The 12357-nt window shown below is 41.0% G+C and overlaps 1 protein-coding gene across 1 annotated transcript; it reads left to right on the top strand.

The window, feature by feature from the left end:
* Window positions 1–6293: 6293 nt before the first annotated feature.
* On the top strand, window positions 6294–7304 carry LOC141641034 (uncharacterized). The gene is made up of 2 exons (XM_074449712.1): window positions 6294–6493; window positions 6809–7304. The coding sequence occupies exons 1-2, from the start codon at window positions 6294–6296 to the stop codon at window positions 7302–7304; spliced, it is 696 nt and encodes a 231-aa protein (XP_074305813.1).
* Window positions 7305–12357: the final 5053 nt, after the last annotated feature.

Raw genomic sequence — 12357 nt, forward strand, 5'->3', positions numbered from 1 at the left:
CTTGCATTGTAATGAAAGCAAACTCGCACGTATCCTGGAGCCTAGACTATGTTTGCATACACTGTGGTGATATGGCTGAAACCGAAAAGCTAGCCTGTGTAGTGCTTGACAACACTGTTTGGGGACAACAATAATTACCGGAAAACCGTACATGTTTAATTGGTTGCCAAATGCCGGAGTCTTAGCCACCGGGTCCATGCAACACAGCCTACACTTTGCAAAACGGGGCACTATTTCCGACTTTATGTTAGAGCCTAACAGTGTCATGATCGACCCAAAAAAGAAAAAACGAGGCTGGATGCATCTTGCTAGTCTGCGCCGCGCCATAAGGTTTGTGTAACCTGTAATCGCCTGCTCAGGTACAGATGCTATTAGGGCAGAATGCTTTACCTAATACTTTGCTGGTTTTTTTAGCCTTTATAGCTTCTGTTTGGGTGTAGGTCAACCTAGAACCTCAAAACCATACATTAATTTGCAAACAATCGGGAAACCTTCGGTGACCCTGTGTGTCTCTTTTAAAAAACTATTTTCACCACCAAATAAGTTGTATGCTATGCCTTTTGAAATGGGGTGGATGGTTCACATGAATGTTACCTCTATATTTGGATGCCACTATAGCTAACCAACTTTAGGTATTAATTTCCTGAGCAGCTAACAAATGCTGCTTACCCTGACGGTCAGTTTTGGGGCTGCCAGGACAGGCCATGGAATCAAATCAGATCCCACCAGTGCGCTTATGTGCTACTCTAAATCTGACCTAGCTCAGTCTACTCGGGGTTAATAAGTCAAATTTGCTCTTAATTAGACAGCTTGACCTAAGGCCTATAAGATTGTCGCTAGCTTTTTTCCCAACTAGCTCGTACGTCGACATACATTGTTGATTTTTTCTTCCCCAGCTCGCTCGTAGCTCAATGTACATTGTTGGCTATTTTAGTGCTGCTGAGTTATTATCTAAACTCCTAATCCTACTCTATAATTACTTGCAAATGTGCGTAGAGCGCATTGGCTCCAATCCGACTTATAAGCGACATTTCGTTGTTGTAGGTTACCACTTGGGTAGTTTTCCAAAAAGAAATTAAACCAGAACAGTTACTAATTTCCAGGGAACTGTGCTTGTCGGTTTGTTTCACGTTTGGAACGCTTAATGACCAGATGCAATTCTGAATTGGCGTTGAAATGCCCCTTCTAACCTGAACTTTTTCTTGTGTTCACTGTAGTACAAGCAGTGTATCAGCTTCCCAGCAATCAGGGAGGCAACTACATATCTTGCATTGACGGTTTAAAGCTGCGGCCAAGACACCGGCTTGACCGGATAGGTATTTATCAGATATCACACACAAATTAATTTGACTTTTCGTACATGTAACCTCTTGCAAAAGCTATATACATTCTAACCGTTGAAACTGCGCCCACTAGGCTATAGCCCCCCCAAGCACCAGCACACCCTCCTTGTTTGGTAACAATAACATTAGAAGTCTTAACTATTCGATGTCTAGGGCATAAACACCATGCTAGATTCCTTCAACAATGTCGCACTTCTGTTACCATGTACCTCTATCTCAGAATATTTTGTTGTACCTGCTAATATTCTTTGGTATGCTCATACACGGCAATTGCTACACCTTGCATGTTCAGAATAACTACTGCTACGTTGAATCCCATCTTGTAAGACTAGAGTTTGAGAGGCCGGATACAACACCTCTGTACAGGGCCATGACCTAGCGGTATGTAATGTTTCTAGATATGTTTCTAAATTTGTGTGTTCCTGTATGTGTGTTCCTAATATTTCGTGTTATGCACCTTCACAACCAGTATCATCTGACTACTTTTTGTTTCGTGTCAGGGCTTCATCAAACAAGATTGTAGTTACGGTCATTCAATTTCTCCTGGATAGGTCCCATCTACATGTCTCTTTTCGATTTATGTTGCAAGCCTGGCTACTGAATGTGGTTTTAAGGATTCTCCCTCTCAATCTTGGCCTTCTGTGGACATAGGCCACCCGCACGCCTAGCCGATCCGTGGACGCGCGGCAGTCTGAAAGCCACACTCGGTGGCGTAAAAATGCTTTCCACCGGATCGCTTTAGATGGGTCGGTTTCATCTCGGCAAGGGTCTCGAAACGATGTAAGAGATGTTCGGAGTCGCCACCAAGCATTTTTGGGATGCTTGGAACCCGTTTGAATCCACTTTATACCTAGGTCAACCAAGGCAAAAAAGTGGTGTTGGACATAGGTACTAAAGATAAAGAGTCGTCCCTCTTTAGCATCCTATCTCTAGAATGACTCTGATGTGACTCATATTTGCACACATTCAGTCCCCGAACTAGCCTCGTTCCTATGCTTTCTTGCTTATATTAGGGTCATTTCTATCTTTAGCTTCCTACTTTGTGTATTCTTTGAGCTTTTGTGCCATTGGTAGGGAAGCAGCGCTATCCTTGCGTGCATGGAGCAAGAACGGAGCTAAATTGATCGCATTTAACGACCAAGCATCAACGGGGAGACCAATACCAAAGACCTATGTTGATAGAACATGTAGAATGGGTAATGATGAAGACCCCCACGACCCCTCAATGATCCCCACGGATCTTGAGGTAATCAAAGAAGAGGAAACTTTGCTGATCCATAATCCGGGCGTCCTGAGAGTAGCCCGAGCGACCTGAAGATCAGCCCGAGCATCCTAAAGCACAAGCCGGGCATCTCGATACTCAGCCCGAGGGTCCCACAAGCAGGATGGGTGGTTCCCTATGCAGCATGAGCGTCTAACGTAGGGAGTTCGTGAGGCTCCTTGAGGACTTGCAAGTCGTTAATATTTTTCTTAGGGACTCAATCGTCATTTAAGCCCTTAGTTACCCTAATACTTGTACTTAGAATAAATACTCCATTGTATTAGGAGATCATGATCAAGTCAAGAATAGATTAGAAATCAATTAGCTTAATCACATCTTAATCCCTTCCCAATTATTGTTCAAGAACTTTAGATCTAGTTCGGTAATTCGAAGATTATATTGGGATTATTGAAGAATTGACAACTCTTCATCATCAATCAAGTTTTGTTCTATTATTCGTTGCATTCAATTTTGATCATCCTAAGTTGGAACCATTTCCTTACTCTTTATTAAATCCTTGCTTAGTATCTTGCTCTTCTATCATGTTCAAGTTTGTTAATATGTTTGACATTATTACTAGCATGCTTTCTATGATCATGAGTGATTAGTCTCTTAACTAGGGTTAATGGGGGATTAGGGGAATTAATCATGGGGAAGATCTTTGCTTAATGAGTTCGTAAGATTGCTTGCTTGTTGTTGTTTCAACATATGCATATGTCATGTTTGATGAATTGCTTGATTGACAACCTAGCGTGAATATTTTATCCATTCAACAAGGCTGGTAATCTATAAACCAACTCAAGACTTGTTAGACCTTGCATTTTAGTTGATTAGTAAGGACTAAGTCGATTGTAGGTGTTGTACAGTCGTGACCGACTCGGCTCCGGGACCCAAACCTTCCTAAGACGCATTGATGATATCTTACCATGAATAGGGAGAATCAAGTCGACTTGTAGGTGTTGTACAGTCTTGACCGACTCGGAGACCTAAGTTTCCCTAGGTATAGTAAGATCCTCACCAACTTGATTCCACTATAACAATAATTTGCTTGCATCTATACAACTTGTTTATGTGATATTTCCATGATTCCCTTTTGACCCCATGACACCCTAGTGCCTTTTATCATTTGTTTACATTCCCATTTACTTACTTTTCTTGCTTTAATTACTTTTACTTGTCTAGTTGTTTAGATAACCATCTCAGCCCAAACTATATTGTGACACCCTAAGACATAGGTACTTGCATTCGGTAACTTAATCCAATACCCATCCCTTGGGATCCGACCTCTACTTACCACTGTAATAAGGGTAGTTTGTCGAGACTATAAATATTGTTTGAGGGCGTACAATGACACGCACCATAAAAATGGCATCGTTGCCGGGGACGGTGTTCAATTGAGTTGTTATTTGTTGTTTTTAGTTGTGTCTTTCCTTGCCTTGGGGAAGAGCATTTCCTCAAGGTATTTCTCACCATCTTCTCTTAGTTTCATTTGTAAGATGGACCTTATAGATTTTTGTGTAGAGGACCATGCAAATTATACTCTCTTCAAAGACCATTTGGAAGCAAGTAAGGCCAACGGTAAACATGGGCAGTGGAAGTAGATCTCCTTGAGGCCGCTCTAGCCAACAAAGAACTCACCTATGAGCAATCCATGAGGATAGATAGCATCCTTAAAGAATAATCATAACCCATCAAGGTGGAACAAGCAATGAGAATAGAGGAGGAAAGCGTAATGGAGTTGGAAAGTATTCCTAATGAACCATCAAAGGTAGAAGTTGAGGTACAAACTCCATCTTTAAAACCCCTTCCCCCTAATTTGAAGTATGCTTACCTTGATGAGCCTAAACCCAAACCCGTGATTGTCAATGAAAAACTTGATGATAGTCAATTGGAAAGTGTGCTTGGTGTGTTGAAAGAACATGAAAAGGCTATAGGTTATACTCTAGATGACTCTTAGGGAATAAGCCCCGACTTTTGCATGCATAGGATTCATCTAGAGGAAGACCATAGACCTACCATCCAAGGACAAAGGAGACTCAACCCCCACATGCAAGAAATTATAAAAGCGAAGGTTATGAAATAGCTTGATGCGGGAATCATCTACCCTATATCGGAATCCTTGTGGGTTAGCCCCATTCAAGTGGTACCCAAGAAAGGAGGTACCACGGTGGTGAAAAACAACAAGAACGAGCTAATACCCACAAGGAAGATCACCAGTTGGCGAATATGTATTGATTATCATAAGTTGAATTCCGCAACAAGAAAGGATCATTTCTCCCTTCCATTCATTGATCAAATGCTTGAGAGGCTTGCCTCTTACAAATTCTTTTGCTACCTTGACGATACTCGGGATTCTTCCAAATCCCGATACACCCGGAGGACCAACATAAGACCACCTTGACATGCCCTTATTGAACATTTGCATACAGGAGAATGCGCTTTAGGCTATGCAATGCTCCCGCTACCTTTCAACGTTGCATGATGAGTGCCTTTTACGATTCCTTAGAAACCATAATGGAGGTTTTTATGGATGATTTTAGTGTCTATGGGAAAGACTTTGATTCGTGTTTGCACAATTTATCTCTTGTCTTGCAAAAGTGTGAAGATGTTAGTCTTATGTTAAATTGGGAAAAGTGCCATTTCATGGTCAATGAAGGTATTGTATTGGGTCATTTGATTACGAAAAAGGGCATTGAGGTTGACAAAGCCAAAGTTGAAGTGATAGAGAAATTACCGCCACCCGTGAATGTCAAAGGGGTGCGGCGTTTTCTCGGTCATACGGGGTTTTACGGCTATTCATAAAAGATTTTTTCAAAATTGCAAAACCCCTCACTCAACTTTTGCTTAAGGATGCCCCGTTTCTATTTACTCATGAGCGTGTTGAAGCTTTTTATAGGATCAAGGAAGCTCTAATTTCGGCACCAATCATCCAACCGCCAAATTGGGAGTTACCTTTTGAGATAATATGTGATGCAAACAACTATGCCGTTGGCGCGGTTCTTGGCCAACGAGTTAGGAAAGCTTTACATGATATATACTATATAAGCAAGACCCTTGATGCATCACAAGTCAACTATGATACCACGGAAAAGGAACTTCTTGCTATAGTGTATGCTTTAGACAAGTTCCGCTCCTACCTACTTGGATCGAAGGTTATTGTATTTTTGGACCACCGTGCTCTTAGACATCTCTTGGTAAACAAAGAATCAAAGCCACGCTTTTTAAGGTGGATATTGTTACTCCAAGAATTTGACTTAGAGATAAGGGACAAGAAAGGAGCCGAAAATGCAGTAGCAGATCACTTGTCAAGAATTGGATTTGACAACAATGAGGAAGATACACCGATAAATGATTCCTTTCCCGATGATGTTCTAATGACCATCCACACACAACTTGAGAGACATACCATGCCGTGGTTTGCCGAATTTGCAAACTACGTTATAGGAGGAGTCCTACCTCCGAAATTGAACTACAATCAACGGAAGAGGTTCTTGTTCGAAGTGAAGAAATACCTTTAGGATGATCCCAACCTCTACAAAGCATGTAGTGATGGTCTTTATCAAAAGTGTATCCCACAATGGGAAGTTCACGGAGTTTTGAAAGGTTGTCTTTCATCCCCTTAAGGAGAACATCATGGAGCAAGGAGAACGATTGACAAAGGCGTACAACCGGGCTTCTATTTGCCCACCATGTTTGAAGATGCTAGAGAATTCATCATGCATTGTAACCCTCACCAAAGAACCGGCAACATATATTGGAGGAATGAGATGCCACAACGAGGCATTTTGGAGGTTAAAATCTTTAATGTTTGGGGAATTGATTACCAAGGTCCCTTTGTATCATCTCAAGGCAACAAGTACATTCTAGTTGCCATTGATTACGTGTCCAAGTGGGTAGAAGCAATTGCCACCCCAACCGATGATGCATAAATAGTGATCAAGCTCCTAAAGAAAGTGATCTTCCCAAGATTTAGAGTTCCTAGAGCAATTCTTAGTGATGGTGGATCACATTTCCATGAGAAGGAACTTGAATCTCTCTTGACAAAGTATGGTGTTCAACATAGGACCGGCTTGGGATACCATCCTCAAACAAGCGGTCAAGTTGAAGTTTCCAATAGACATATCAAACAAATCCCGGAGAAGGTTGTTAACAAGACTGGTAAGGATTGAAGCATGAAGCTTGATGACACTCTTTTGGCTTATAGGACGGCCTATAAGACACCCATAGGAGCTTCACCTTACAAATTGGTCTATGGAAAGGCTTGTCACTTGCCACATGAATTGGAAAACAAAGCCTTTTGGGCAATCAAGACTCTCAATCTTGATCTCAAGTTAAGTGGAGAGAAGAGGATCTTGCAAATTGAAGAATTGGAGGAATTCCGTCTTCACTCTTATGAAAATGCAAAGATCTATAAAGAATGTACCAAATTGCTTCATAACAAGAGAATTAAGCAAAAGGCCTTGGACAAGGGAGACAAAGTCCTTCTATTCAACTCTCGATATCGGCTCTTCCCCGAAAAGTTGAATTCACGATGGACGGGTCCCTTTGTAATCACAAATGTTGGAAAGTATGGAGACTTTAAGCTAATGTCGGAAGATGGAAATCGATTCAAAGTCAATGGTCAATGTATCAAGCCTTATTATGAAGGAACTTTTGTAGGAGAGGTTCAGGTCACTTGCCTTGAGCCTCTCCCACCATGATCTAACATTGAAATGGAGGAGAGTTTGGTGGAGTCCTCCCTAAACCACCACTTATAAATATACTAACTTACTTACTTGCATTTAAATTCATTGCATTGCATTTTAATTCCTTGCCTTAACTACAATTTTTGACATGAGTGTAAGTGAGGGAGGGTTACTAATCAAGTTTGATGTGTGAAGAATTTGACATTCAAGTGTGGAAAAGATTTTGCCTAGGCTAAGAGAGGGCATATGTCACTCATTCAAGGAAGAAGAAACTATAGAGGAGCTAAAAGGAGGATCCCCACGAGCTAGCCTTGACTCGTGGAGCTTTAGCCAAGAGGATGATAAGATTTTATGCTAGAAAGAAATATGGGCGTCCCGACATTAGGACGGGCGTCTCGAGTACTAAAGACGGGCGGACCACCCTTAGGGACGCGCGTCCCTATCTGATGATCCATGAGAAATTTTTGCACTGTAACGAAATCCGGGCGTCCTAGCTTCAAGAAGGGCGTCCCATAGCTCGAAACAGGCGGGCCGATATCAGGTCGCGCGTTCCACACTGCGTATCCAATTTTTCCTAAAAGGAAGAAGACGCCAGGCTCCCTAGATGAACCGCGCGTCTCTCTCCTGTGCCGCACTTCTATTGGCCACAATTTCTCTTTCTTCTCCAAATTCCCACCATATCAACCCACATCAACTCCTCTCAATTTGTAAACCCACAACTCCCTCAAAAAAATACAAAATCACCCCACTTCATCCTCAAGGAAATAAATCAACCTCTCTAAACTTGAACTCACTCAATCTAGGGTTTTCAACAAAGCAAAGAGATCTATTTTAGAAGGTTTGATTTCACATTCCCTTAATCACATTGAAAGTCCTCAAGTTCAAATCAAAATGAGTACATAAAGGAGATGCATGACAAGGGAACAAAGAAGAACAAGGATTATAGGGTGTTCTTCTACCTCGCATCTCAACACATGAAGGAGAGAAAATGAAGAAATTATTGATCTTTCAATACTTGATCGGTTCCCTCATATCGAATTTGTTAATGATGCTCAACGAGTCGTCTTTCATCGACTACTAGGTAAGAACATCCTCCCAACCAAGTTTCTTTGTCATGAAACACTTAGAAAGCTAGGGATTTATCACCAAACTGAAGCTTTGTTCGACTTATTTTGACTCTCTACCATCACCAAATCACTTGTATTATAATTCCTAAGCTTTCTAAAAATTTCAACTCTCAACAACACCATTTGCATAGAATTCTGATTGGAAAATGTCACTAGAATGGTAACAATGGTTGAGTTTGTGGATATTTTGGGCCTAGATGTATCCCCCTCTCGATCATCCAAGCCTCGAAAATATAGTGTAGAACCACTTTGGAGAGCCCTAACGGGCCGTGACTTGACAAAGATTAAGGATTGTTTGGCCTCTTTCATCCAAAACCCGATCATAAGACTCACCTACCATTTCCTAACGAGCACCCTACTTGCTCGACGTGATCCTGCAGTGGTAAATGAGCTTGACCTCACTTTTATGGAATCATACTTACAAAACCAAGGTAAAAGCAGATACCACTTCAATGCTCCTTTGGTACTATTTGAGAGATGGCCACGTTTTCGAAATGGGTGTGACAACGGGATGAAGCATATTGTGAATGGAGGCTTGATCATAAGAATTTCAAAGTGGTTTAACCCAAACTTCAACCATGATAATTTGTATGTTCCCCTCCCGGGCAATACTAGGATTAACGAATGTCTACTTTTCAAGCAACGTCATTAGATAGCCTATGAGGGCTATGAAAGAAAGATCAAATGGCTAACAAAGGGAAGTGATCCACTAATCCTTCCAATGGAAGGTTTGACAAGAATTTCACCAAGAAGAGGGCCTCATTTCCGTCTACCTTCCTACCGAGTACCCGGAACCTCAAGGCAAGAAAACCAAGCGCCACCCCCTCCACAACAACAAGAAAATGAAAACAATAATGGAGGGGAGAAGATAACTATTCCTCCTTACCTCTTCTCTTACCAACCCTACAACCTCCCTAACCCGTTCATTCTTCCAAAGGATGACTTTACCAAGGGTCTACTTCAAGCTTTGCACCAACAACAATATAATGATAGGGTGGATGCCTATTATGCTCTATACCCCAATTTCAATCGAATGACACGTCAAGGGCATATAAACGAAGAGGCAATGCTTCCCTCTTAGGCTCAAGTCGATATACTCATTCCAAATTTGGCTAATGGGAATGATGGAGCTAACGGGAATGGTGAGGGTCGAGAGAGTGATGGCGACACCGTTGACGTTAATAGTAAAGGGGATGAATTCATGGACTTCTATGAAAGTGATGAGTCTAGAGCGGAATGGAATGATGAAGATGGAGGAGATGAAGACGATAATTGAAGAGTTCTTTGGCTAGATGGAGCAGGCAAAAGGCACCCATCATGGCTTATGTAAGCTCTTTATTCCTCTCTCATCTCTATGACAAAATTTGATTTGTTTAACTTATTTGTTTTGAATAATCATTTGTTGTTTCAGCTTTTTGCCTAGTGAAATGTCCTAGCAACATCAAAGGACTTTTTCCACCTTAGCCATATCAAGGTGATGACAATTTTTGTTCCCACTAGGAAAAATCCAAAATGATAAATTGCATTACATTGTATGCATGGCCTTGTGGCCAAACTTCACCCATTAACCTAACCGGTTTGGGGAATTTTAATCACAAGCATCCCAAGTTAATCTAAATTAGCTCTCCGAACAATACAAAGCATGCATCACTTAGACTAGTTTAGTTTACATCATTTTGTAATATATTCCATATAGCTTGCATCTATTGTAGATTCATGCATCTCATTTAATTGTATGTGCACAATTCCCTATTGTTTTTTCCATTGGGGACAATGACCATTCTAAGTGTGGGGATGGGGAATTCTAACACTCTAACCTCTAACCTTTTTTTAAAAAAAAAATTCAAAAATTTCGAAAATTCCAAAAACATGTTCTTCCCTTTTGTAGTGTAGAAATGTATATATTGTATATATTTGTTTGTTTGTGTTCACTCCTATCACTTGGGACCGACTATGCTACATTCGAGGTATGAGGAATATGAAGACCGCATGGTATGATCTTTCCAAATCTTTTTTTTCCTCTTATATGTTAATGACAATGTGCCTTCTTTTTGTTTGATGCGGTACAAACCAATGTTATTATAGGAGTTGCATTTAGATAATATGGCATACTAGTGATAGTAGCATATGCATTAGGTTGTATATATGCTAGTTGCATCATGGCATGTAGTTGCATATTAGAATTTTTTTTTGTGAAAATGCCTATTTGGGAAGCTTGACAAGTATATATAAGGCCTTTGTAGATAATTTTTCTCCTTGAGACTTTGTTTGTTCGAATACCCTTAAGACACCCTAAAATGTGTCATACTAGTATCCTTTAACCCATGGACTAAGGCCTAGTCAAGAGTGCCTTGTGGTGTGATAACTCTATGGCTACCCTTTATTCCAAGGTGACCCTTGATGCCATGCTATCGTCCTTACACTGTTTTCATCATATTTTGTCAACAAAAGGGGAATGAGAACAAAAATGTCAAATTAAGTTCAAGTTACCAAATGTCAAATGTTTGCAATTGCATCAAATGAAAGAGAGGAGCAAAAATAGACTCGTGTGCTTATAATAGAAGTACCCTTGCTACAAATGGGGTTACTTTGAAAAATGTTCAAAGAAAATGCAAAAAGTTGAAAAATGCCAAACATAAAAAATGGCACGTCTTAATCGTCAAATGTTACAAAAATGGGGGGAAAACAAACCCAAAAAGCAAACTACTACCAATAAATCTCGTATCTTAAAACCCTTTCTATCATTTGATGATCCTACTTTTGTTCCATGGTGGAGAGGGGACGACCCTTCTTCTTGTCTAGGCAAGAGGGGGAATTTCGCGATCCTACAGTGATTCTCACACCATAGGGACTTGGCTCTTGACAAAAGCATTTAGCGATTGTGGAGAAAGGTACCCTAGTTTAACACAACTTGGAGGTGACTTGTTTGTATCCTCTTGGTCTAGTAACTAGGAGAACCGATATCTATGATGAGTGTGTACCCTTGAATTGCTTCCCTTGTAGGTGATTTCCCTCACTTAGATGAGGAAAGTGGCTATTCTTTTTTTAGATACATTCCTTACTTGTTTTTATGTGCTTAAATGTTAGGATGCATCGCCATTTTGGCAAGCCCCATCTTGCCTTGAAAGAAGGCATCTTATCTTATACGTGTCTTGTTCTGAGTTGAAGGGGCAGAGTGAGACCCGCTAATTGTCTCACATCGGCAAGTAGTATTAACAAAGGTTATAGTTTTATTCACCTCTTTACTCGGGACGAGCGAAGGTTCGATTTGGGGATATTTGATGTGACTCATATCTGTACACATTCAGTCCCCGAACTAGCCTCGTTCCTATGTTTTATTGGTTATATTAGGGTCATTTCTATCTTTAGCTTCCTACTTTGCATATTCTTTGGGTTTTGTGCCCTTGGTAGGGAAGGAGCGCTAGCTTTGCGTGCATGGAGCAAAAATGGAGCTAAATTGATCGCATTTATCGACCAAGCATCAAAGAGAAGACCGATACTAAAGGCCTAAGTAGATAGAACAAGTAGAATAGGCAATGATGAAGACCCCCACGACCCCTCAATGATCCCCACGGATCTTGAGGCAGTCAAAGAAGAGGAAACTTTGCTGATCTATAATCCGGGCGTCCTAAGAGCAGCTCAAGCTACCTGAAGATCAGCCCGAGCATCCTGAAGCACAACCCGGGCGTCCCGATACTCAGCCCGAGCGTCCCACAAGCAGGACGGGCGGTTCCCTATGCAGTATGAGCATCTAACGTAGGGAGGTTGTGAGGCTCCTTGAGGACTTGCAAGGCGTTAATTTGTTTCTTAGGGACTCAATCATCATTTAAGCCCTTAGTTACCCTAATACCTGTACTTAGTATAAATACTCCATTGTATTAGGAGATCATGATCAAGTTATTAGAATAGATTATAAATCAATTAGCTTAATCACATCTTAA

Source organism: Silene latifolia, chromosome 2, assembly GCF_048544455.1.
Source record: "Silene latifolia isolate original U9 population chromosome 2, ASM4854445v1, whole genome shotgun sequence".
In the NCBI taxonomy this organism is placed as follows: Eukaryota; Viridiplantae; Streptophyta; class Magnoliopsida; order Caryophyllales; family Caryophyllaceae; genus Silene; species Silene latifolia.

What these genes read in the sequence shown, in the direction of transcription:
- LOC141641034 (XM_074449712.1), top strand. Translation starts at nt 6,294, where the DNA reads ATGTTTGAAGATGCTAGAGAATTCATCATGCATTGTAACCCTCACCAA. An exon ending in GCCATTGATTACGTGTCCAA is followed by an intron (nt 6,494 to 6,808) that starts GTGGGTAGAAGC and finishes TTTGGCTTATAG; the next exon opens with GACGGCCTATAAGACACCCA.